At 47.2% G+C, this 27,599-nt stretch overlaps 2 protein-coding genes across 3 annotated transcripts; both read right to left on the reverse strand.

The window, feature by feature from the left end:
- Positions 1-20,750: 20,750 nt before the first annotated feature.
- Positions 20,751-24,616, reverse strand: LOC310914220 (hydrocephalus-inducing protein homolog). 2 transcript variants are annotated; one of them, XM_083870220.1, is made up of 4 exons: positions 24,550-24,616; positions 23,999-24,237; positions 23,612-23,684; positions 20,751-22,788 (listed from the first exon to the last, which is right to left on the reverse strand). In XM_083870220.1, exons 1-4 carry the CDS (start codon positions 24,607-24,609, stop codon positions 22,642-22,644), a joined length of 519 nt encoding a protein of 172 aa, XP_083726346.1. In that variant the 5' UTR covers positions 24,610-24,616; the 3' UTR covers positions 20,751-22,641. The 2 variants fall into 2 exon arrangements, with proteins under 2 accessions (XP_083726346.1, XP_083726347.1); XM_083870221.1 differs by having other exon boundaries at positions 20,751-22,792.
- Positions 24,611-27,308, reverse strand: LOC310914058 (hydrocephalus-inducing protein-like; the record flags this gene model as incomplete). The annotated part of the gene is made up of 6 exons (XM_083869955.1): positions 24,611-24,719; positions 25,204-25,303; positions 25,821-25,920; positions 26,641-26,839; positions 27,004-27,176; positions 27,282-27,308. The coding sequence occupies 6 exons, from the start codon at positions 27,306-27,308 to the stop codon at positions 24,611-24,613; spliced, it is 708 nt and encodes a 235-aa protein (XP_083726081.1).
- Between the last annotated feature and the right edge of the window lie 291 nt (positions 27,309-27,599).

Below are 27,599 nucleotides of genomic sequence, written 5' to 3' on the forward strand. Positions count from 1 at the left end.
TAAAAGGATGCTGAAAGAGCAGTAAGTGTAGCCCACAGGAACAGACTGGAAATTAATTGATCAGCAGTGATGGCCTGGTGAACAGCAGCCAGTCAATAGAGAACAGCGCTGCTCCTGGCCTTGCATCTATTCCCACAACTATGGAACCAGCAACTGCTGCTTTTCTCAGGACATGATTTTGCTGCCCCCACCCCTGAGTTTGTTAAAGAGGTTTCCATTCTGTTCCAGTTTGGAGCGCCCGGCGTTGAGAGCGCTGCGCTCATTGCCGAGGCCCCGCAGAGACCCGGCACACGCAGCGATAAAGGCGCGGGGCATTCGCTGTCGGTTCCCGTCGCTCCGGAGGCAAAGCCGCGCCGCTGGAGGTGCCGTAGGGCCGCGCTCCGGGAGCGCCCCCTGCAGGCCGAGCTCGGGCCGTGCCACGAGAGGGCAGCGCCGGCCGAGGGGAGCGCGGGCCGGGCGTGCCGAGCGCCGCTGGATCGGGCTGGAAATCAGGGAAAGGCTCTTCTTTCCCGCAGGGTGCCGGGCACTGCCCGGGGGTTACAACGTGCGGGCGGGCGGGCACGGGCTCCTCAAGAGCGACTCCCGTCTCTGAGCCCGGGAGCGCGGCACTGTGAGGGCACGGCCGGTAACGGCGCTGACGAGGCGGCGAAGGGACGCGTTCTCCTCTGGAGATCCGGAGGTGTTTATTGAGGGACACAGGCGGGAACAGCCAAGGGGGCCCGGCACACAGAACAGAAGCTCAGGGACGAGAACGGCTCCCAACAGAAGCAGGGAAGAGAAGGAAGGCGGCGCCGAGGGCACGGGGTTATGAAGGAGACAAAAGGGGCGGATCTGAGGGGGAAGGTCCGACAGGGACAGGGGAAAGTGGTGCAGAGGGGAAAACAGGAACGGGGAGAACCAACAGGGTGACGGGGGGGACACTGCGGCGAGACACAGCCGGGGGGTCAAGGGAAGGAAGGACATTCCAGGAGGAGCGCGTACATGGTGAACGGAGGCTGAAACGGGTGACATAAACTTAACAAAGCGATAGAACAACGAAACCTAAGAGAGATATTAACCTGTGGCTGCAAAGGCCCCCGGGAGGAAGGTTTTCCTCCCCCTGACCTAGAGGGGCGTTTCTCCTCAGCACAATAACCCTGGTGGCAGCCCCTGGGCCCCACAGCCAGGCTCCCCAGGGAATGGGCCCGGCCCCGAGGCTGCCAGAGCTCCACCAGGGTTTGGATCCTGCTCCGGGGATGCCCAGGCCGGGATTGTTGGGGGGTCTGTGCAGGGACAGGGGCTGGGCTGGATGAGCACACGGAGAAGGATGGGGAGGGATTGTTCCCAAGGAGGGGCGTGCAGTGGCAGGACATCAGCTCAGCTGGCTGGAGCGCGGTGTTAATAACACCAGGGTTGTGGGTTTGGACCCTGTTTGGGCCATTCACTTCAGAGCTGGACCTGCTGATCCTTGTGGCTCCCTTCCAGCTCAGAATATTCTGTGATCCTGCGACATGGGGGGATGGATTCCTACGGACAGAGCGCAGGTTTAGACGAGCTATTGGGAAGAAATTCTTGACCACACAGGTTGGAGAGGCCCTGGCACGGGGTGCCCAGGGAAGCTGTGGCTGTCCCTGGATCCCTGGCAGTGCCCAAGGCCAGGCTGGACACTGGGGCTGGGGACAGTGGAAGGTGTCCCTGCCCATGGCAGGGCGTGGAACAAGATGAGCTTTAGGGCCCCTTCCAAGCTCAACCATTTCCGTCATTCTGTGATTCTGTCATCCCTTCCAGCTCTGAATATTCTGTGATTCTGTGAAATATTTACACCGGTTACACTTGTGTAATTGTGGGTTACAGGAAAACTGCTGTGATCTGCACCACTGAAGACCTGACCCATGGGCTCCAAGTTCTGAGTGGCTGCTAAAACCTTAAATTACAATTTAGCACTTGTATTCAGTGCCTGATGGGTTATTAGGCAAACTGATCTATACATTTTGCAATGGCTCAAATTCAGTAATCCAATGCCCGTCCTAAATCGGCTTTTTTTTTTGCTTGGCACTTTGAATTCCTAGATAAGACCAGCTGCTCAACTGGTTTGCAAAAAATCTAATTGGAAAAACCAAACTGCACATTCCATGGTAAACAGTGCATGTTTACAATTAAAGACTAGAAAGAGTTACATGAATTTCAGTCTTATTATGTACTCGTTTAGATTGTGTAGCTTTTTTATGTAGAAAATGTCAGTAATATGAACCTTCATACTTTCCTAATCTATTTTTGGTCTGGCTTGAGATTTTATTATTTTACTGAAATAAAAAGTGATATAAATCTCATTCAGTATTGGATATTTATAAATATGCATGAAAATGTTTTGGTTTTACAATTCATCTGATAACCCCAACAAGCCATCAGTAGCCCTAGGAAACACAGAGTGGTGGATGTCAGAACTGTAGATTACCTTGATTTTACATTCAAATAATTCTTGAAAATATCCTGACACCAATTCATAAGTAGATGAATGATAAATCCTGCAAACTCAGAAATTCTGATGGTCAACGTGGAGGAAAAGTGCAGCATTTATTAACAGTCTTGGAGGCCCCAGCAGAAATGGTGGTGTTGCATCGAGTGGCAACTCCGATCACTGTGTCCAGGGAGGTACAAGCTGCCGGCAGGGGAATAGACGAGACAAGTCTCTGTTTTGTTAAGCTCGAGGATCCATTTTTTATTTCCCCCAGGGCCGGGGAGGGAGAAGAAGATGAACAGAGCCCACAGGGGCAGGGTCGTGGAGTTCTATGGGGTATTTCAGGGGAGGAGTGTTTGGGGTTTAGGTCAAGGGAGGATTTAACACAAGAAGAGTAAGGTGAGATTTGATTTCAGCCTCCTCGAAACAGGAGGACTCCACATGGTGGAGTGACTGTTTGAAGGAAACCTTTCTATACCTTTTGCTACACTGGGTTTGTAGATAGGAGAAATGTTCCTGTCTCCTGGACTGTCTAAATCAGAAAGTCATTTTGAAGGAGGATCTGATTAGGACTGGGGAAACAGAGTAGAGACAAGGAATCAGGACTTCTGGATTTTATTCCCAGCTCAGACACAGTTTATTTACTGTATGCCCGTGTGCAATTTATTTTCCTGACTGCTCCTGTTGTACCTCTGACCTTCCTCTGTGCCTGCTTTCCCCCTCTGCCTCTTGTAACCAGCTGACCTCAGTGTTGGAGTCTTCTGTGCCCTGGGCTGAGGGATCCTTGTCAGTTTTGGGGACGTGCCTTCCAAGAAGCCCCATGGATGTCATCACTGGTGGTCCAAGGCATGATTTGGTAAAAGGCTGTGACCTGTTTCCTGGCATGTGAAGCTCCAGGTGTTGCAGTCTGAGGCGTCTGTGAGCCAACAGGAGCTGCTCCATGCCTGCCACGCTGTGCAGTGTGTCTGATCCCATCCTCCCACCCCCAACAGCTGGATGGGACGTTTCACCTCGGGAGCAGTGGGTGGTCTGGGAAGCAGCCTGCTCTGCTCTTGGGGAGCTGGACTCATCTCCACTGCAGAGATGTTTAATAAAAATATTTGTTCAACAATGGCTTTATCTGAGTGTGTGATCACAGCTGTTTTATTTTAGCAGCCTAACAGCAATGACAATCAAATCCATATTTCTCCTTGGATATTTATTTTCCTGAATTCATTCTCAGTGCGGTGAAAGAATTGGGTGTGAATTGCTGAGTTAAAATAGAACTGCTTGCAGTGGATTTCCGGTTGCTTGTATTACCTTTGTATGATTCTTCTATTACTTGAGATGTTAAACCTCTATAAAAATACCACAAAGAGTCCATGTTTTGAAATAGTCTAAAACTCTTCTTGATAATCACTGTTTTTAATTGTTAACACTGTTCTATTCTGCAAAGCCATGTTTGACTCTTAGGAGAGCTAAGTGCCATCTTCCCATAACAGCATGTAAGAATAATGTGGACTATGCATTTTAGTAAGATAAAAGGAAAAAAAATCCCTTTTCCAATACTGTAGTGGTGTGGGGTTTTTGTTTTATCAGTTTTATGTGTGTATTTGTTCCTTGCTTTTATACTGTTTTTTATAAGTTGTAATGGTTTGGTCCATGTGCCCCATGTTTAACCCTTCATGGTTTCCCCCGAGTTATAGTTTTGTGTCAGTCATCAGTTATATAACTCCTGGGTCCACTCCATCATTTCAAGGCCTTGCCCTGATGTCTAGAAAGTTCTAGTGAGGGCATCGAATGATTGGCCAGGGTCCAAGGAGTTCCCTCCCTTATTATTATTTGTTTGTATTGCATTATTGGTTTGTCCTATTGATTGTCATTTATGTACAGGGTCACTCCTTCCGTACCCCTGACTGGTTCCCCACTGTCCCCTTCCCCCCTTCTCCACCCCCACACTTAAGGTGTTACACGAGGGAGATCTGCGCTCTCGGGGGCAGACTTTCTGCTGCACACATGGTCCCGTGTGGGCCTCAATAAACTGCAGCAGAAGTCCCCCATAAGAGTCCTTCCTTTATTCCTCATCACTGCTCACGCTTCTTTGGGGCAAAGACCCACAGGATTGGGGAAGTATCTCAAGATACCAAACTGTACCTTCACTGCGGCTCCGGTGTCAGGGCTGGCCAGGCAATGCGGGACAGGGGCCCGAGACACACGGGACCACCAGACCATCCCATGCAACTACTGCACTCAAGTGAAGATGGCTCACCTCTGAATCTCAGGTTTATAAACCCATCTGTTTCAGCGTTGCCAATGCCTTCTGTTGAGATGTTCAGTATTGAAGATGACACTTTTGTAGGAAGTGGCTTAGAAAGGCTTTACTGCTGCCACTTATGTTCCTTCCAGGCCCTGGCTGTGGAAGCCACCTCCAGTGCCACTGGCAGGGCAGCCTTGCCCACAATGTGAAAAGCCACTTCAGTACAGCTTCCTAAGACAGTGGAGGGAACAAAGGGAAAGTTTCTGTTACTGATTCTTAAGTGTTCAATTCCTTTGTCAGACACCAAAGATCTACTTCCAACATAGACCACTTTTATCCACATTAGAGATAACGAAAAGCCCTTCCTTACCTGAAATGAAGGGATTGTGCCCTAAATGCCCATTTCTGTTGGAGTCCTCTGCAGCAAAATGTCCAGAAATTCAGAGCAGTTCACCACATTTTTACCCTGCATATATACCTGAATTCAGGTAATCGCTGTTCTTCAACCTTACACAACCTGTATCTCAGACTGGCAGGTTTTATATCCTCTTAGCACATACATTTTGCTAACTTTAAACTAAACATGGCTGCATCATGGTAGTTGACAGCTGTCACTGAAACAGGACAGGAAATTGGGAGGATGATGGAGTCTTCCTATGTTTGTCTTTGGATTACTCTCAAGTAAATCCTCCAGTGTTAATAAATAATGTAGATTTTGCATGAAGCCTCCTTAAGCAAATTTAAAAAAAAGCAGTAATTCTGAAAAAGAATAAGTTCTCAGCACTGAGATTTCTGAAACTGACTGACTTGTCCTTTCAAAAATATTTTGTTAGTGTTTAGAAAAAGTGCAAAGCCCAATCCTCGTTGTAACGAGTGTCTTTGCCTCTGCTTTCCTTCTGAAGCCATCATTTTAATCTGGTGTGGGGGCAAGTGCTGTTTATGTAAAAATATATAAAGGGGTACAATTTAAATTTCCTGTCACACACAGTCATATGGGAAATACAGACTTATCCTATGCAGAACCATACTTTTAATGTGGGACTACGTGTGGAATACTTGCTAGAAGCCATCTCACTGATGTCAGTTACGTTTTTAAGGGATTGAAGCAAATCAGAGCACACCTCTCAGCATTTCTGAATTCATTAGCCTTCCACTGACAGCCAGCTCCTCTTCTCCAGTCAGTATGCCCCAGCTTTTCAGGCCAAAGTATTGGAATTGCTTGTATATCACCTTTACTCTGACCACAGCTTGAAAAATGAGTATGTAGTTTTGTGATTATGCCGGGAGAAATTGGTTATAGAAAAGATTCTTAATGAAACAGATTGTTTCATGGTTCCCTCATGTCTTATAATGGTCTTGATCTGTGGGAAAAGTAATAAAACTTGAACCTGAAAATGAATGCAGTTCTACTGTAGTTAATCTACATCTACTTTAGGATGTGTATTCACTGATAGTTAAACTTAGGCAATAGTCTGTTTAAAGGGTAGAACTAATGTTATCTCAATTTTAACCCTCAAATGATACTAATATTTAAAATCTAATACTTAAGGCTTGTGCTTATGTCAAATTGTTCTGCTTGAAAGAGATTTATAAAATCCACATTTTTATTTTATAAACAGTCTTGTTTCATCTAAAAATGTTTATCCTGTTTTCCAGTCTGATACTGCTGTACTTGCGGTGCTCCTGTGTGCCCCAAAGTCAGCAAAATTAATTCCCTGTTCACTCTCACAATGCCAGCGAGTGTGTTATTCACTGAGAACAAGTTGGGTTTGTTTCCAGCTCTCCTTGAGGCACCTTGGCTCAGAGCAGAGACCTTGTGTGTCACCAGAAGGACCTTCCAGGCCCATTAATCAGAGCCCTGTACGTTGTCACGGCACAGTGGACACAGCCACTGGCTTTGGCTCTGCTCAGCTCTTCACAAGAGTAGGTCGTAATGAAGCTGAAACCCCTGGGTGAATACTCACGAAGGCAATTCATTCTTCACTCCTGATCTAGTCTTTTCCACATCCCATTGGAGCCGATGCCAAAACTGACATAAAACTAATAACTCAGAGGGAGCCCCCTTACGTAACACTGGGCCGTGCCTTGATGTGACATGGCAATTTACTTGTCCTCGTGCATTGCTGTTGCTGTAAAGGTGCATTTCAGGAAGGGCCGTGCAGCACTGACTGGAAAAATCTGACTTTGCAGAAGATGTGATGCAGTGGCAATGAAGAGAAACCAGCATGGGAGGCCATGGGTTCAGATGCTGGCTGAAGATCACTCAGTCTGTCCACAAATCTAAAAATGCAGCACTGTGTCGTAAAGCTGGAAACCCTTTAATATCTTGGCTTTTAAGAAAAGAAGAAACTTGAAGTCATGGAAGACAGCCGTGATAATTTTGGTAATTTTTAAACATGTTAACTTTTCATTATAGCAATTATTCTTTTGATTATCTTTTAAAACAGCTTCAATTGTAAAACATCATCCACCGTGACTGGCTTTTAAAAAATGCCTCTTAATGAGTAGGGGTCCAGTTTGGGAAAGCACAGAACTCTGCATTAAGGACTATCCCTCTTGAAGGCAGCTGAAACTTCAGGCCTGTGCTGAGCTTTCAGTCCAGCTTCACTCCTGGTGCTGAAGAATCTGGAATGATTGAGGCCCAGAGTGAACTGGAGCTGAAAAGCCCTCATACACAGCTTTGCTGCCTCTCCTCTCCTAACAGGATGTGCGTGAGAGTGGCACAAGGGAGACCTGTGCAGGTGTCCTAGCCAGAAACTGGGACACTGAGAACTTACCCTTTTCTGGTCCAAAAAATTCCACGGCCCTGCTGTCAGTAAGGGCTGTAACAGCAGAGTTTCTGTACAGATAAGATGGTGCATAGGGTGAGTCTGTTCAGGAAAAACTAGGCAAGCTCTTAAATGAAAATCAAGTTTTGGACAGCTAGGGGGTATAAATAGTCCTGTCACAGCTGTGTCAATGGGCTCAAAGCAAAGGCTTTGTGACTTAAAACACACAGTATGTTCTTATGTTTAAGTGTATTTAAAAAAATAGTATTAAAAATCCATCATCTGAAGCTATGTTTTCTATCTGGAAGCAGGAAAGGTTGAGGAATAGGCTGCCAGGGAGCAGCAGGGGACAGCTGCTGCCTAAAGGAGCCAAGCAGGGTAACACACGGGCTGAGGTGAGCAGAAGAGGTCTGGGGAGGGAACTGGGATCAACCAGGAGTCCACATCACCAGGAAGGGTCATGGTGATGCCACAGGTCCAAGCTCAAGCTGGGAAGTCAATCCACAGATCAGGCCCAGTGCTCTCCAGGCCTGTCCACAGCAACAAGACAGATTCCTCCAAGCTGGGGCCAGGGGCACAGGGACAGGGCTCTGACAAGGATGGGAGCCCAGTCCTGAGCTTGAAAGGAGCTGCTGCACCCCCTGTGAGACCAGCCATGGCCAGGGAGGCTGATGGGGCACACAGGGACCCAACTGCAGCAGCTTTTCCCTTTAAAGGAGCCCTGAAGAGTCAGCCTTAGAGTCAATCGGGAGAGAGAATCACAAACTGTTGACAGTTTTTAACATAATACTTGTGCATGTCTGAAAGAATGAAAAAATGTAGCAAAAGGTTTTATTTACCAAGAGAGTTACGAGATCCCACAGGACCTGTTCAAACCATAGAGGAAATAGTAATTCCCAAAAACTGACATCTGACATTAACCATTCAGGTTTAGCTCTGAGGCAGTGAGGTAATTAACAATCTTGATTTGTTTCCATCCAACACTTCCACAGCTATGCATCTTCAGAGCAAGGGAGGAGATAAATGCCGTGATGCAGCACACCAGGGCGGCAGCTTTGGATCCTTGTTCCCATTTATGCTGGAAGAGCACTAGAGCAATTATTCCTGTGTAGGCATGTTCAGACAGCCCATCATCCTAGAGTCAACAGAAAGCAGATAGAGCTATCAAATATGTGGAACTTCAGACCTCCCAAGCATTGTCAAAGAGGTCATTTATATTTCTACGTGGACTTTTTTTCAAAAAGGAATTAAAAAGATCAACCTAATCTTTCATTTCCATGTTTTTCCCTGCTAACTTGGATTATGACAGGTCTTTTATGTGTGCTTTTGCATCCTACACCTGTGTACAACAGCCTCTGAGAAGAGAGAGGGCAGGTTTCCCATAGCTCCCAGGACTTACTGGAACAGTGAGAACTTCCAAACTGAAATAGTCCTGCAAGAGAAACTTCATGTGAGCACCTCCCTGAGAAATGGGAGATCATATCTGCAAAAGGGAATTTCAAAACCAATATCTAAGAGACAGGAGTAACAACTGATATCCAACAAATAACTTGCGTGGTGACCAGTTTTTCCGTCAGTTCTAAATGTAACTTGTGTGTTGTATGACATTGTATATATTGTCATATATTGTATGAGATTGACTTTTTTATTCCCTTTCTATGGTTTTCTTCAGTGCTATTTGAAGGTAATAAAAAGTGGGAGTTTTTTTCCTTTCTGAGTAATGTATCTGATTCTCAATTAATAGACAGAGTAGACACACAGCCCGAGCACAAATGATAGCATGGCATTCATGGGATGAAGGTCACTGGGGAGGGAGAAGGCAGTCCCACCAAATGTAAGCACTCATAATTGTGGTGGAGGCTTTAAGAGCAACCTGAACCCACAACTTTCACCATGCTCATACACAAAGCTTATGATATCAACCCTATGGAAGGTTAGGAGGAGTTTTCTTACAGTTAAGTTGGAAAATTCGAAATTATTTGGAAAGGTTTAGCGGCCTGCCGGGGGTCTGGTGGTCCGATCTGAGATGCTGCAACCTTCCCAGAGAGAGAGGTCTGGCAAGAGACAACCTCCCAGGGGTCTGGGCAGTCCTCTGGCCACCGGGGAACCTCAGCAAGGTGGGCGCAGCCGTGGCTGCAAGCAATCAGCTCTTAGCAGTGATTGCAGCAGTGATTGCAGCTCTGCCTTGTGAGAGGATCCCTGACGGACAGAGGCAGAGAGACAGGAGTGCCATGTGGTGATTCCACAGGGATAGCCTTTCTTGTCCAGCACCCTGCTGTGGCAATGTGGAATTCTGTGTTTAATACCCTGTGGTTTATTCCTTTCCCTCCGCACCGGGGCAGTGGTTTAGCCTGGGTTGTCTGTCTTCTCTGATACCTGCCCCTATTCCCTAATGGTCCCTGTCAATTCTCCTTGGTACCAGCCCCTGTCTGGACTGCCTCTTGGGGAATGCCCAATTCCTCAAGGCTCCATTGGTCTGTTTATATAAATCGCATCACCTTAGCCTTCCCATTGGCTTTATGTTTTGTAAACTTCACTCTGTGTCCCTCCCCGGTCTTCTTCCTCTTGGCCCCTTGACCCCAAACTCCATCCTGATTTTGTCCCTTAAAACCCACAGTCCAGCCTTTGTTCCCTGTCTTCACCTCTGCACTGTATTCGAGTGAATAAAGAAATCTGGGAGTGCATGTGAAGCCCACTTTGCTCCTGACCAGCAGTGACCCCTTAGGGCTGTAGGACCCCGGGGCTGGTGTTGTCCCCCGTTAAGGGCCGTATCACCAGGCACTTAGAGACTACGCCCTGCAAAGGGGGCCAGGGACAACAGCCCCCTCCTGAACTGGGCAGAAGCTGGGCTATTTGTGGGGGAAAGCCAGGGTGGTACCAAAGGGGAAAGACCAATGTGTTGGAAAGAATCTACATGGGTACATCTGGGCACGGTGGGATCTCGCCATGACCAGGGAGGACAGCCTCATCTGAGGGGTATCTTTCCCGGGGAGGGTTGAGATGAGCTTATCACATTCCATTCAAGGAACATCCCTCCAGGGCAGAGGCTTGGCAGGCTTATCTGCCTCCACAGAAAGTTCACTTCTTATCCAGTGGGTAAGACCACCTCCTACATCGCCACTGTGATGTTGATAATGAAAGAAAAATTACAAATAGCAAAATGCCTGTAAGGCAGCCATTGTCTGGGGAAAAGGAACAAACAGACAAAAACTCCAAAACAAACCACAAACTCAGAAACCCCACAGCACTGATGGTGGCAACCACTGTCTGTGTACCTTAACTTCAGCAACAGTCTTTTAAATGCATCTTTCCACACTTGCAAGTGTTTTACGAAAAGTTGACTTTTCCCCACGTTCCTGCAAGGAAAGGCACCTGGAGGCAGCACTGTGATGTGGGAACCTGGGTGTTATAAATGAATTTCTATATGTCCAATAATCAACAAAGTTAAATTTTAGCAGCATTTTAGTTGAGATGAAATACATTTGGCAGTGCTAACTGAGTATAGCTGAGGTTCTGATAAAGCATAAGCAAAACCGATCAGGGTATGGGGGGATTTTCTCCCTCCTCACGTATTTAGAATACATTTCAGACTATACTTATACACCATATGCTACTACGTATTCATCAATGTTTCCCATAAATTCCCTCCTATTTTTCATCCTAAAATCTATGTCATTTATATTTCATGGCATGTGCTTCACTTGTTGCCAGGGGGGTTTTCAGTCCTTCTTCGGTGGTCGTTGGAGGAAGGCTCACACTCCTCATCACTGCCCTTGGACTGACCTGACAGGTTGCACACGTGTATTAGGCGTTGTGTTATATAAGTAGCGTGATGTTCCAAGAAAATTAGCCTTGTGTTTCATAGATAAAACCATAGCTTCAGATCTTTTGCCCAATTTGTCCATCCCAAGGTCTTGGGACAATACTTATTCCAAAACTACATCCTGTATCCTATTTTTACATGTAACATCTGCAAAAGGGGCACATCTGCCTCTTGACACTTAATTTCCTGACTTATTGATATAGCTACAATTGGCAGGAATCATATCCATTTATCACACTGGGTGTCATAACAAGCAGGCAGGAAGGGGACAGGTGGATATGCAAAGGCCATTGCTCTTTGCTAATGACAATGATCACAAACAGATTACTTCCCATGAAGTAAATTGTCAGACAGTTTTTGAAAAGGCACTGAACGTGTTCAGTTCTGCATCTAAGGACACAACACTGGCAGTTCAGTTCTGTCCCAGTTCCATTTCTTTTTCATCTGTTTTTTTCCCCAAAGAGGGATAAAGGGTGGCAAAATTATATTGAGAGATCATCTCTATTACAATGAACTTACAAGACCTCACACCAGAACCAGGAGTGATAAGGGAAGAAAAAACACTACACAAGGTAAACAATAAGTCACGAGTTCTTATTGTTTTAATTACTAGTTGAAACATGGAGTGTTGACCAGGCTGTCTAATAATTTCTAGTCACTTTATAGAGAGTTTCTTTTTCATTCGCTTTCATCTCCTGTATTCTTACAAGTTGTGACATCCCTGCTAGTCTTGTACCGGCATTTATTTCTATTCTTCTCCACTTTCGAGGAAGGACAGAAGTTTTACTTTACCTCAGAAATTTGAAGGCCAGTAGATCTGAAAGCATGATTATGGTGTATTGGTCAACTCAGCCATTTTTTTTTTCCTTAGAATAACCAGGAGAGCCTAAAGATGAATGGCAAGTTTTGTAACTGCACCCAAAACACCCACTGGGAAATCTTTCACTGGGATCAATCAACAGCAGATTCAGGAAAAGTTTGGCTGCAGAGAACATCACAAGAAAATATGTCTCATGAAGCGTGGTGGGTTTAGAGATTAGGCACCATTTATTTCTTGTACCAGTGCAAACCAGCATAGCCTGTTCTGGTGTGCAGCCAGAGAAAGTGACTCGTGAACTTTAAGGAAGGGAATATGCAGAGGGAGAAGTGCAAATGCAAAGCAATCCAGTGACAAACAGTAGACAGCATGTTTTTAATCCTAAATCAAGAGCTGGATGCAAATGAAGATAGGGAAGGAGATGACTTACCAAGATCAATACATTGGCATTTGGGTTCTGCAAGAACCTCCCTGTGACAGAGCAGGGATGTCTCTGCGACCTGCACAGACTGGATTAAATGTGCATTACTGGAGGCAGAGTTTATCAAATATGGAATTATCCTTAAATCTGAATCTGACTTTCTCAGTCTGCAATGCTCTGCCTTAACACTGGTCTTTGAGGGCCTTGAATGTTATTTTTCTATACTTGTGGCTAGTTTTGCTGCATTTTTATTTCCTTTTTTTTAAGTGTGGAAAGCAACAGTCAACTTGTTTCTCCTTGTTCCATATCCATATCCATATCCATACTCAAGGATGCCCAGTACCTTCCACTGCAAAATCCCAAATCATGCAGACCACTCCATGACACTTTGGTTTGGAGAGATGCTGCTTTTGATCTCTCTCTTCTCTCACTGTAAAACTTCACTGAAGTTAACTACTGAAAGGAATGAAATGTCACAGAGCAAACAAGAGGATTACTGAGGTTTGCATTTTTAAAATCCTTCCTCTTAACCCCAGCCAGCAAACCACCCAATCTTTAAATTAAAACCCAAAAAACAACAAAACCAACCATACCTATATATAAAGGAAAAGTGAAAATTATCATGTCTCATGCTTTTTATGCAGAAACCAACACCATATGAACAGGACTACCTTTAGGAGCAACACCAATTCTCTGCCCCCTACTCTATTACCCTTAGGATTTCTTTTATCTGCTCCAGTTTTTTAAAGTGCTGTTATCTCACAGTCACAGAATCAGAGGGGTCACTTCTGCCTCATTCCTCATGATGCACACCTACAGCAGCACAAGGAAGAAATAATTAGAAGAGAAAAAAGAACAGAGGGAGGTAATTATAGGACACCATTGCTTATTCACACAACCTATCTGAAATAGAGCTTCTGTTCATTCCAGCTACTTGTCTCATCTTTTAAACAGACTGTATCCCAACGTTCTGCTGCCTGCAAATTACAATACAAACAAGTACAGGAGTTCCAACTGCTCCATCATTATCAATCAAAAATTAATTTAGCAAATATGCAGAAGCTGTGACTCAGCTTGGACATTGATGACGGTTCCATTTCTAAGTCACTGAATGAGGCTAACACATGACTTCAGCTGGATCACTGATATTCCAGACTTTCAAAAGAATTATTCATCTGGCTTAGTGCTAATAGCAACATATTCTCCATCTCCTCCAATTCTAGTACCATACTACAAAGTCTATATGTACAACCTAATGGAGCTAGACACACGATTCAATTGGTTTTACCCACAGGGAATTCAGAGACCACAGAGAACTTGCTCTTGTACTGGTGTATACTATTTATCAAGCATCTGCATATCCTTCTTAAAATAAATCTTATTTTTTCTCCATCAACTTGTCAAGTCAAATGCCAAGGTTTGGGCTTCTTTTCAGCCTCTGCCAGAGCTGGGATTGACTGCATGGGAGATGCAGTTTTCATGTTCGGAGTCAGATTTATTAATTCTTATCTATATTGTAGTCTCACAAGCCGTGAGTTGCAACTAACAAGGTAGAAAATGGTTACTTCTCTATGTCTACAAGGTCTTTTCAAAGGCAACTTGCCTAATAAAGAAATGACATCTCGATTATTTTTACTTTTAACCCAATAACCAACTACCCGTGGTCCACAATGCAGATTTTTCTATCCAATTACAAAATACCACCTAAACCCATGAAGAAGGTGAAAAAGAACTTAGCCTATGCCTCAAATCCTCCATCTTGCCCTCTATCTCCCTCTCTCTCTCTCTCTCTATATATATATATATATACACACACATTACTATATACTAAAACCTCAAACCCCAAGTTTTCCACCCTGTGATACCACACACCCCTAGTCAAAATACACACCCATAATCCCAGTGCTATCACTGAGCCTGTTCCAAGGCCTCAGGTCAAATGTAGTGTTTTCTTGTGGATCAGTGCCTGTCAGCACAGAAAGTTTAAAATTCTCAGTTTCCAGGGTTCCAACAGTCAATTAATAATAATAATCATCTCTAGTGGTGGTCAACTACAAAACTGATTGAACAGAAAACGTGATTTGTTAGAAGTATTGATGACTGGAGCAACCCATCTTGGGTGCATTCAGCACTGCCTGCATCAACATGTGCACACTGTCCTGGGCAAAGCCAAGCCCTTTGTCACTCGCTCTCCCAAGCCCATCATCATCCCAATCAATCTTCTGCATTTACAGGCTTGGGTCAAGAGGATCAGCAAATTGCTTTTGCCTTGCCTGGAAGCACACTTTGATGACCTGGTGCATTTCAGCCCTAGGGCCATTTCCAGTCAGGAGGGACAGGCAGATGCTGTCCAGCCTGCAGGCTCCTCCAGCACAAAGGGAAGCTCCCAAAACACACGGGGCATTGTGCAAGCCAGCAGTTACCTGTGGAGCAGCTGAGCAGGTCTGCTGATGTCAAACGGCACGTGTGCAACTCACACAGCTCTACTGACACTGCAGCCCTGCAGAGCAGCTGCAGCTGTGGCTGTGCAATTCTATTTTACAGCCAGGTGTTCTTGTGCAGGTAGCTCGCTATTTGTCATACATACCCAGCTACTGGTTTCATGAAAGTGGAATTCACACAGGTACTGGAAAACACTGTAAACCCCTGACACAGTTAGAGGAATATATCCATGTGCTTACAACATTTTTAGTTTTGCATGTTAACTTATGTTATCCCAATGGCTGAAAAAAAAAAATAAAACAAACCACTCGGGAAACAAGACAGACTGTTCTCAAATGAAAATACAGCCCTGCTTGATAGCAAAATGAGCTGCCCAACAGCTATGATGCTACCATTACTTCTATTCACTTAGCACAGAATGTGAATGCAAAAAATCCCAGCCCATTATTTATTAGTATTCATGCAGATTGATGGATAGCACTATTTTTCATAGGCAACACCTTGCTAGGGGGAATACTCACATGGGTCACAAACTTCATGAGCCCCTTGGATGGATGGAAAGCACAGCATCCATACAGGTCAAGACACTCAGCTACATTCACCTACCAGGATATTCCAAATCTGAAACAGATCCACTGATACATGACTCAAAACAAGATCACTCCCCCATACCAGTAACATTTTTAACACAAGTTACTTCTAAAGTAAACAACTTGGCCTTCACCTTGGAATTTATCTTCCAGAAGCACCGTGTTTTCACACAGCAGAAAAGGACAACAGAAGATAAACCTTTACCTGGGCAAAATTAATTCAGTCTTTGGTAAACATCAAGTTGTGTAGCAAGATCCTAATGTGGCTTCTCTCACTCAAAAAAATTAATCCTATTTTCACGAAGGAACATGTGCACTGAGAACCAGCATTCTAGGAAGAACAGTCTGCTCCGCTTGTCTGGGAATACAGAGGGAAAAAAAAAAAAAAAAAAAAAAAAAAAAAAAAAATCATCTAGAAAAGCTCCTTTCAGGATGCTGCCGGACCGTAGCCACTTGTCTCCCGGACACAGGGACTAACACTGGGAAGTTATCCCGAGCTCTGGCCACGCTGCCACAGCAGCTCCGATGGAAAAGGGATGCTGACTTAAGTAAGTGATTGCCAGGAGAAAAACAACAGCCAGTGTCAGAAGGGAAAGAGACGGGTGCTGAGCAACACGCACAATCTGGCAGGCACATTTCTCACAAAAACCCAAACCCTGAACGCACCTGGCCAGGCTTTCCCCCCCTTTTCCCCCAGCTGGTCGCGTCAAACGCCGCGGACAATTTTCCTGCCCTGGAGCGCACACAAACCCCGCCGCCCGCCCCGGAGCGCGGAGCTGAGCCGGGGAAGGGACCGGGCGGCGGCGGCTGCCGGGAGCGGGGCTGCCCCGCGGGGAAGCCACAGGTGAGGGAAGGCGGCGCCAGAGCCGGGGGCTGCGGGGCTGGTCCGGCCCGCTCCGAGCGCCCCGCCCGGCCCGGGGGGTCCCGCACCTGCCCGCGGCCCCGGGAAGGACAGGGCGAGGGGCGATACTGGACCAGGCTTTGACGCGGATCTTCAGCTCGCCCTCCTGCGGCTCCGGCATGGCTTTCTCGGACACGCGGAGCTTGTTGAGTCCCCCGAAGGCGGACAGCACCACGGCTCGCATCTCCTTGGCGTCCCCGGCGCCCTCGGCCGCCTCCCTGCCGCCCTCCTTCTCGATCATCCGCTCTATCCCCTCGGCTCGCTGCGCTCCCTCCCTGGCCGTGGCGGGGCTGCGGCGGCTCCCCCGTGTGCAATGGCCGCGGAGCCGCCGGGGCCCGCCCGCCGCTCTGCACCGGCTGCGCAGCGCCCTCCGCCCCGCGCCGCCCCCGCGCCGCCCGCAGCAGCCCCCGGCGCGGAGTCACCCAGCCGGGCCGCTTCAAAGGACCTCTGAGATCACACACTCCAACCTTGTCACCCATCCCCACCTTGTCAGTCCTTAACCACCTCCAGGGCTGGGGACTCCGCTACCTCCCCGCCCGGTCCATTCCCATGTCTAATCATCTTTCTGGGAAGAAATTCTTCCCAATGAACAACCTCAACTTTCCCTGGTGCAGCTTTAGTGTGATAAATTTAGGGTAAAAATTCGTGTATGAAATAATAATCCGATGTGTAATAAGAATAATGTTAATAAAATGTAAAATCCAGTAGGAGGCAAATCCTTTCCCCCCCAGCCTGCCAATCTCAGTTGCAAAGACAGGACAAGAATCATCAGACTAGACAAAGACTCTGGCCAACCTTGATAAGAATCACTTCCTCGCCAATGCAAGGAGAAATTCCTTCTTGATGACGATGCAGATTTCATCAACTCTCTGGCACGACAAGCAAAATGAAATCAGCATAAGACTGACCTGTGAAATTGACATAAGAAAAGAACCTTCCCGGAATGGAACAACGGGACTTGACAAGATCCGGGAAAGCCATCGAAAAGAAATTCGGACTATTCAGCCCACCCTGGACACCTGGACTGCCTAAGGGCAGAAAAATCCTATAAAACGGTGGACTGAAAGCTGCACAGGCGTGGATTTGGGCGTCTTGTACATCGGTGCGGACCCCTATCTACCCAGCACGGCGCTGACATTTTCCTATTTTTGTGGTTTTCTCATTTTTCTGGTGTTCGATATTCTGTTGTTAATAAATTGTCATTCATTAACCCGATATTTGCCATTGCATTTATAACATTTAGTAACTCCTGTCACTTGGTACCTGGGAGAAGAGCCCGATCCCCACCTGGCTCCACCCTCCTTCCAGGTAGTTGTAGAGAGGGATAGGGTCACCCCTGAGTCTCTTCTTCTCCAGGCTGAACAGCCCCACTGTCACCTCAGGCCAGCGCAGAGCCCGAAGCTCGCTGAGCAGAGTGTGAGGCCAGGCTGGCTGACTGGACCAGCCACCCTCTGTGCCCCAGAGCTCATGGCACGAGTGGATTAAATCTCCACTCGAGATGCCCGGCTCTAGATCCTCACTGGGGAGCCCAGTGTGCAGAGTCACACCTCCCCTGTTCCTTGTCCTGAAGCTCTTCTCGGGGCCAGCTGGGTGAGCACTCTTAGTGCCAGAAGAACTGTGCAGGCAGGCAGCTGCCGCATGACTGACACACACCTTTGCAGCAAGGAACACAAGCTTGAGACTCTGCTGTAGAGCACTTTTAAGCCTTTATGCAACAGATCTTTCCCTGGTCATCAGTGGTGGTCTTTGCTGGTTTCTGTGGGGAGCTAAATCCTTTCATATGAGCACAGGGTGTGCTGCAAGGCACCCACCCACCAGAGCTCCCTGGGACTGTCCTGGTCTGGGTCTCTAAGGAGGCTCAGGCATCAGCCACTTAGCTCTGTGTTAATGAGGGTCAGTGCCTGCAGCCTCCCCTGGGGCAGCCGAGTGGGGATTTTGGGGATCACTAGTTGTGCTTCCATGGAGGTTGACGGAGCATCTGTTGAGTTCAGTACGAGATCCCTGTACCAATTTGTGGATGGCCCCACAGTTGAAGTAAATCAGCCTAAAATGATGCATGTATTAATGGAGTTTAAAAATTCATTGCAGCATGCTGTGTGTATGGTGAGTGGTCCTGCTGACCTCCCTGTGGGTACAGTTCTTCCACCAAACCACCCCCACCTGCAGCAACTGAGCTCTTAAGAAGCTTCAGGAGCTCTCTGTCATCTGTTGGGAATTGACCATCCTCTCTTTAGGCTGTGGCGTTGGAGGGGTCTGAGTTCATCAATACTCCTTAATTTCACAGTGTGCATTAATTTCATCTTGGGCCATGTACTCAGTGTTCAAGTATTTGAAGGAAGCCAAAGCCATTGGAAATATCTTAGCTTTAACAAGTAATGGGGTAAAAACATTTTCACTAACAGTAGCAAAGTGAGATAGTGGAGGAATGGAGGGAATTTTCAGACTCCTTTGCAATTTGGGGGATTTTTTTCTCTCTAGTCTGTGAAAACTTTTAGACAAAAGTATTTTTTTAAGTCCATTTCTGAGAATTTGTCATCTAAGCCTGCCATAAATAAAGCGGTAAATAAATACATGTTAGGAGCAAAGGAAAAATAGAACTTGCCTCAGGGAAGCTTCACTAGGTTCATTACCTCAAGAAGTTCAAACAGATTTTATCAAAAGTCAAGTCTGATGCCTGAAACAACACCTAAGTTTTCCTTAAGATATGTTTTGACAAAGACTCAGAACCAGCTAGTGAACACCATCATGAATTTTATGTGTGACATATTAAAGCAATGCCAATCACTTCATCCCAAGTAGCAGTGTGTGGAGAGGTCTAAACAGTTGTAAAGATCAGGAACCTTTTTTCCTCCCTTGTTCCCCTGGTAATACCATGAATATCCCCTCCCTGTTCCCTACACTTGGCTAGTTCAGTGCTGTAATGGGGAATACAAGGTTCTATCACTTTAGATCTGGCCATTTGAATGCATGACCAGGCGGGCAGCAGCTGAATAGAGTAACATGCACTTGTCTCTAAATGATTCACTCTGCTGGCATCTTGTTACAGTTCTAACTCCAATGAATGGTGAAGTGTAGAGATGGGGGAAAGTAAAGCAGATAACATATGGCAACTAAGTGACATCCAGAGGGATAAAGAGACCAGGGGACAGCTCACTCGCATCACTCCAGCAGTCTGCAACAGCCAAAGAAGTGAATCTGGGCCTTCAAACTGCATTTGTTTTGCAATGGTTTGTGAGTCTTCTAATTAAGCCTCCCCATATTGATTTAACCACTCCAGAAACAGACTGTGGGATGGCCATTCATATCACTTAAGGCTTCACTACAAGCATTCCAATGGTGGCTTTCCACTGACTTCAGCAGCCAGTGGACTGGATCTGTAAAAGTGACAACACAGAACTTGATTTGATGAGTCTAGACAAGCAGTGACAATATTAATGAACATGCTGTGAGAACCTGAGCAAAAGGGAATTAAGAGTTCTTTCATCACCATCTGCACCTGCTGGTCAAGATGGGGTTATCTCTTCTTTGAGACAGTGATGTTGAAAATGCTGTGCAGAAAGGAAGGGAAATGGAACAGTGCACTGTGGATAAACGCTGGCAGTCGCAGTCAACATTTCCTCCCGGCTCAGATCTTTTCTTTTCAGAACATCGTGTTCCCTTGTTCAGCAAAGGAACCTATATTTGACTGCATCAGATAATGTTTTGAGGGTTCAGGCCTGAATTTTGTGGAGGGGAGCAGCCATTCAGGATAAATCTGACTGTAGTATTGCCATAGTTCTGGAGGAAGTTGAAGGAAGAATTTAAAGTTGCTGCTGGAAACACAAACCCAGTAAAAGGTCAATCAAAAACTGAAGTAGATGAGTTAAATGCAAGATTTGATGCTGTGTGGAGATGCAACCAAACCAAACAACCCATAGGCTATTGTGCAAAAGAATATCCCCCACTAGATACTCATTACATTCTTGACACCACTTCTTTTTGGAAGGATGATGAGGTTTGTGTTGAAGGATGTGATGTAACTGTATCAGTTTCCCTTCCTAATAGGAACAAGAAGGCCTGAATAAAGGCTAATCACCTTGCTCAAAGGAAGTAACATAAATGGCAAAACCAAATCCTTAGTTAGAATGCAATTTTTATCACAGTCATTTTTTCTGGGGCATAAATCATGTTTTGTCTTTCAAATGAAGTACTATAAACATTTTTGTTAGCTTATTTATTTTTCTAGTAATTATAAATTAAATTAGAAAATCATATTGATGTATGTTCTGGCTGCTTTAAATACATAAATTTGGCTTGCTGCCAAAAGGGAGAGGTACAAGACTTGAAGAACAAGGGAAATGTTCAACAGGGACTTCTCTCTCAGCACCGAGCCAATTTTAGTCAGGACAGCAAAGAAATTTCTAGGTCCTTCACCTTATAAGAAATGCAAGGACTGAGACTTAAACTTTTCCCTAATATGGTAATACCTGCTGGGGGTGGGACATGCATGCCAACACGTAACTACCTTTTTTTTTTTTTTTTTTTTTTTTTTTTTTAATTGGAGACGATTTAACATGTATTGCTGGAAGAGCTGCATTGCCATGGCAGCCTTCTAAAAAAACAGAAGAATACTATAAGGTGCATCACACACATGTTGACATGTAAACACTCATATGAAGTTCTTCTTGAAAAACAGAAGCGTCTCCAGATTTTCTATTTCATCCACATGAATTTAGGCACAGGCTGACTAGAACTGATTTCCTTTCTTAAATACATTGTCATCTGAAACTTCTTGGGGTCTGGCCCAAGCTATCAGATCTCTTTGAGTTTCCTCACGACTCAGCCCGATGGCAACTTGAATGGAGAGAAACAGATTTGATCCAGTTGTCCCAAAAGTACTTTTTATAACACAAAAATAACAAACGATAAGGCATCCACTGTATTGGACCGAAGCGGATCTAGGCAGTACCAAGGGGCAAAAAGCAGGATGCCAAAGGTGGAGTCTGGGGGCAGAGAGGGGTAGTTATACACCCTGGTGTGGGAGGGGAGTTGAGGTGGGCTCTGAGGGAAGGGTCCAATAGGGGACAACGATTAGGCAGATTACAATTCTTGCACTAAAAATCAACTTATGATAACACAGAGAACTGAGAACATTCTGGCAACCATTAGCATAGAGAGCATGTCAATCAGCCTTCTGTTTGTGGCACTAAGAATGGGGTTTCCAAAGCATTTTTCCTGCGTTTTCTTTTTTCCTGGGGAAACTGCTCTCTGTTGTGGTATGCTCCTGATTCCCCTTTACTTTCCCTAACACTTGGTTTAGCCCTCAATGTTCCCGCCATCCCTCCTGCCCATCAAGTTAACCCAACCCTCTGGTCCAGACCCTTCCCTATCAATCTCTAGACTTGCCAACCCCTCGCCTGTCAGTCAAAGTTTGCCCACACCCTCCTATTCAGAATCTTCTCTTCTCCTCGGTGTCTGATTGGCGCTTCAGTTCTGTGCCCTCCCCCTGGTGCACCCCATTGGTTACGATTCTCTGTACCTCCCCTTGTATTCCCCACCCACAAGGATCCCATTGGCTGTTGTTGTGTTCCGCCCACTGTCCCACCCCTTGTTTAAAAGCTGCTGCACAGGGGTTTCCGTTGCTCGTCTCTCACTGAGTTCCCCTGGGCAGTGAGCGTGCTGGAACCTCATAGAAAGAGTCTCCCTCGCACTCCTTTGCTCAGGTCCTTGTCAGTGTCTCCTTGTCTGGCTTGGGGCAGAACACCCCAAAGGTTCAGCGTCAGCACTGCTGGTGCCCGCTATTCCCCACACCTGCCGGGTTGCTCCTGGAGCTGGCCGGAGCCTTGGAACACCTTAAAGGAGCAAACTGACAGCTCTCTACAGTAATTTAACTCTTGATTTCTCGAAGCCGTGTCTCAGCACTTTCCTGCCGGCTCGGGCACCGTGGCAACGGCCCGCGGGGCACGGCGGGCCCCTCACGGCTGTGGCGGGAGCCGGGCGGCCGCCATGGCAGCGCGCCTCAGCTGCGGCCCCTCCGCCGTGCCGCTGTTCACACTGTCGGCGATCGGCTCCTTTTGTTCTACAAACGCCGAATTCAGCGGAGGGAGAGGGCGGGGGACGCCTGCTGCTGTGCCCAGCCTCCTGCCTTCCCCAAGAGCTGCGGTACGTCGATGGGCAGCAGCACATCCGGGTCACCCACTGCTCTGTGGGTGGTTTCGGAGTGTATTTCAAAGTCTGTCTTGGGGCCACTGTCTGGCAGCCACTGCATGTCCTCTGAGTCCACGCAGAAACCCTGTGGGCAGCTGAGCTGTCTTTGGGGGATGGGATGTGGGCTTTTGCTGCAGCTCCAAAGCAGCCTTCTTTACCATCTTAATCTGGCTGAGGAAAAGGAAGACAGTGGCTGGTTAGCAAAGATCCTTCCCAAGGCCCAGCTTGCACCTGAGGAAGGATCCCACCCTGCTCCCGTTGAGAGGGGCTCCTACAATTCTTACTCAACTCATTCAGCCCCCTTCTCCCTGGGCACAGCCTGCTCCTTAATGTGAATAATCCTGTCAGTCAGAAAGCAAAGGCTGTAGGAAATCCTCTCCTGCAAGACATGCTCTTGTCAGCCAGATTTCCAGCTGGAACCCGGAGAAACTCCTCTCCCTAACGGAAATGATGAAAGACTATTTTAAAAGTGATAAAATGGTCTAAGTCCCAGGTTTTATCTCTATGTTGTCAGTAAGAAAGAAAAGAAAGTTTTGAGAGGAAGAAAAGTGTTCTAAAGGTTTTACTCTAATTTTTTTTTTTAATTTTCTTTCAGTTTTATTTAAATAAAGTTTTCTTTATACCCTTTAAAATGTAAGCCTGCTTTACTCTCCTATTAATTCTTCTCTCACAACAAAAGATAAATAAGTAATTCTAGTAAGTGCCCTGACATTTGTCCAACGCTCAACCCACCACAGATGTTTTTGCCTCTGTGGTGTTCACAGACCTACGCTGGCTAGCAGCTACCATACACAGGACCTGCCTCCCCCCTGTTGACCCCACAACTCCAGGTCAGAGCCAGAGTACAGGACTGTCAGTGGCACTGAGCAGATGCTGGGCTCCATCCTGCAGACCACGTCCCACCCTATAGTGATGAGCCCCCAGCCTGGGCACGGCTGCATCTTCTCACATCCCCTGCAGCAGCATTGTTGGGGGGCAGGAGTCACTCACCTCTGTCAAGGAGCTTGATTTCCTTCTCGTTGAGAGCTTTGCAGCTGCTGGAGCAGATTCCTCTTGCTTTGAACTGAGAAGAGAAAGCAGAGGTATCTGTCATGCTGAGCTCCCCTGCCTTTCTCTGAGGCCAAAGCTGGCCTTCCTCCTCACAGAGGAAAGCCTTCCTGCTCCTGATGGCTCCCAGAGTGCAGCACCCATTGCTGGACAGAGCAGCTCTATCACCAGCTTTGTACTCCACATGGGGACACCGAGGCATTTTTTGCTCCCTCTTCCCAAGCCAGGGATGCAAATGGACGATAGCCCAGGTCTCCTGGCTGCCTGCCACATACCAGCCGTGGAGTGGTGCCTCCTCAGACAGGAGGGGGGCTGCAGGGCTTCTCCTACCTTCGGCTTTTCAATGCAGATGCATCCTCAGGTGCCTGCTGGATGCAGAAATTGAAGCTGAGCGTGCCTTTGTTCTCCAGCACGATAGTCCGGGTCTTCTTGGTGCCCTTGAGCACGGCACCGAAGTTGATGCGTGAGGCAGGCTCAATGCTGTACTTGCTGTACACAGCTCTCGCTGACACCCTCACTGGGATGTTGGTGACAGTCTGGTCTTCTTCCCCTGAGCTGCCATCTATCACCTGTATCCACAGGAAGGGGTGGTAAACAAAGCAAAGAGGCCAGCCTCTACCCCAGTCCCCAGCCTCTACCCCAGTCCCCAGCCTCTACCCCAGTCCCCAGCCTCCGCCAGTTTACTCCTCCCTGTTTAAGCACCTTCTCCAGAGTCAGATGCTCAGCTCCACTTAAGAAACGTCCCAAATGGTTTTGAAAGACTTTGTTTGTGTATGCAGGAGAGAGGATTCTCCAGTTAAAGCCCTCCTTCCATTAGACACCTTTCCTGTTTACACTCCGCAAACACCGTGCAGTAACACAGCCTGGCCCAGGCAGCTCACCTGGCAGTACAGGATGGGTTTGTCCTTGAGGAAGATTTCACTTGTGGGGTGGAAGAGCATCTCAATATTCACACCAGGCTGGGAGGCAAGTCAGCATGCCCAACTGGGGCTCAACAGTGAAGTGGGCTGCCAAGTCTCGCATGCTGGGACCCGCACCCTTCAGCGTGAAACTGGGGAGAAAGGGAATGAATGGAGATCTCTGCAGTTAAAAGTACAGGCATCACCAGCACAGCCAGGACTTTGCATAGGACCAGAAAAAAACAAAGAAAAGGGAGAGAGTACAGCTCTGCTCAGGGAATCCTGGATCTTGACAGAGAATGCAGACAATCACGAGGTTATTACAAGAAACCCTGACACCAACATTTTTCATTCACTTCTTTACAGAGTCTCAGAAAGAGAAAGGAGGTGACCATCAAAGAAAGGCAATTAATCTCTGCATTTCAGTGGCTGAAATTTTTGGGACTCTCCTTTGGGTTCCCGCTGAGCTGTGAAGAACTGCTGGTTTGTGGCTGGATTCTCTGGTAAAACAGTTGAGATTAGGTTTTGTATTTACCATGAGGTAGCCAGCATGGAAACAGGTTCTAGCCATTGACAGAGGGAGAGTGCAGGCCTGGGAACCCGAGGAAATGCTCACTAACAGGCAGCTGGACTCACTTGTACTCAATGTTGTATACGCTTTTGTTCTTTAGACGCAGGACTTTCTTCACCTTATCCAGGACATTAATGGTTCCAAATTCCAAGCTTCCATCTGGACCTGCAGAAAACCCACAGTGCCAGGTCAAAAATGGCATTTATGAGCTGCAGAACACACCTGGTCATAAGCTACATGGAGGTCGTGACATAAAACCCTTTCCAGCAAGTTTCCGTTCTTGAAAGTCTTTTCCAGCTACTTGTTTGCCCTTTCTCTTCTTACTCAAAATATCTGCAGGATTAGTAGCTAAGGAGCTTGGCTTCCATTTCCTATCTTTCAAGCACAAATCCAATTTGTATGCTGTGTTGAGCCTGTGGAAGCTGCCAACTGCCTGTTCACATCACTGTTTTTTCAAAACCCCCAAATCCAATCTGCACGTGAAGCTACACACTTCAAAGTTCAGAGGGGAGAGACTTAAGGTTGTCAGTGCCCTGACAATGCTTTATTCCATGCAGCTTGCAGGGTGTGTGCTTTATGTAGCCATGCCATGCCATGCCGTGCCATGCCAGAACTTTGGTCACCCACTCCCCAAGGTAATGCAGTGCACCTGGACTGCTTTGTTTGGGAAGCGTCCACTGACCTTCAGGCATATCGATGCTCACAGAAAGATCACAGACCTCTGCAGAAACTTTGATGTTTTCAGCCTGAAAAATCCCCAGGATGTTTTCTGTATCTGAAACCTGAGGCAGCCAGAAACAGACACTGTTCAGATCATTCTTTTGGTAGACAGCCTCTAAGTCCTTGTCTCTGCTGGCTGCTTCCCGTATGGCCTCCCTGGCTTCACAAGCATTGGTGGACTCCCAAGCTTTGCTAACCTGTTCATCTCATGGGCTGCCCCAGTGGGATTCTGCTGCAGTAAAAAACCCTATCAGTCCAAGTCTGCACTCCTACAGCAGGAAATGCTGCTGCTAAAGCATCCTTGAGAGGCGCAGGGATGTAAGAACAACCACAAGAAGTGTGAGGTGTCTCAGAACAGGTGCCATTGACAACCCTCTCCAATCACCTAGCACCCTCTCTGAAATGCAGCCCTGAAACCATGAGGAACACAATCCCAGGGGGAGAGTTTGTTGCACTATGCAAAAGGTCCAGACAAAGTCCAGGAGGAATGTAGAGCTCACGCCGCAGTCTGTACAACCAACCAACCAACCAACCAACCAACCAACCAACCAACCAACCAACCACCTTCAACCATTCATAGGGACAAGGTGGTTGTGGTACAGGCTGAGGATGCAGTGGCTGGTTATCTGGGGGGATGTGGGTGTACTGCACGTTCTGGCAAATGCTGTGTAGAGGCAGAATTTGGGGTCACAGCACCCTTGTGTCTGTCAGGTGCAGCTCTTCCTGACTCTGTCCCTAAGAGCACACGGCTGCTCTGCCAGGCAGGGCACAGTCCCTCTCACCTCTAGTCTCAGGGTCTTCTCAATGCTGCCAATCTGCCCGGCCTTGAAATTCAGTGTCACTTCAAGCTCTGAGCAGGAATCAACGGTGCCCTTATCTTGTGACAAGGAGAAGTCCTCAACAAGGTCCTCCAGCCCACTGAGCTGCCAGGCCATGGGCAGTAGGGTGTCGTTTTTCAGGACCAAGGCCCTGCTGTCAGTCCTGCAGAGACAGGAAGGCACCTGGCATCAGTTGCTGGATGGTCACACCAGCCTCACCACAGAATGCAGCTCCATCCATGGCCCTTGGAGCAGCTCCATGCACTGGAAACCAGTCAAACGTTTTCTATTTGTCACAAGTCTTGGAGTGCTTGTGGGATGACTGACCCATGCAGATGCAGCTTGTCAAAGGACAGCTCCAGGGGGCTGACCTCCAGCTTCACGTGCACCCCCTGGCAGCACAGGCTGAAGACCACGGGGTCTGGGTTCTTCTCAATGTAGCAGATAATTTTGTCTTCCAGGAAGCCAGGGGAAGTGGGGTATGCCCAAATGGTCAGCTCCTGGACCCGGCCCCACGGAAAGAAATAGAAAGAGCACTGTGGGTGAGCAGGAGGAGCAGCCCCTGGGCACTTCCACAGTGCCTGCTCTACCTGCCCTTCTCCTACCTGCTTCTCCTCTGGTTTCAGTGTCATGCTGGGAGGATCCAAAAGGAACGTCTTTGATTCCTTATAATTCTCAAAGAAGAACTGGACCTCTGTGTCTGGTGGGGGAGTTGTTGATGATGTTTGTATTCTCTGAGTTGCCGGGACAGTTCTGGGCCTTGTACCTGTCCACAAAAGGGAAAAGGCTGCAGAGGAGACTGTTGCCTGTGCCACACAGGAGGAAAGCACCGTGTGCACCCGAGGGAGCGGTGCTGGGACACCCTGCTCTAACAAAAAAGTGAGGGAAATGGATCCCAGTCAGGGGCATGGGCGTGTGCTCTC

Source organism: Zosterops lateralis (assembly GCF_965231275.1).
Source record: "Zosterops lateralis genome assembly, chromosome: 12".
NCBI lineage: Eukaryota > Metazoa > Chordata > Aves > Passeriformes > Zosteropidae > Zosterops > Zosterops lateralis.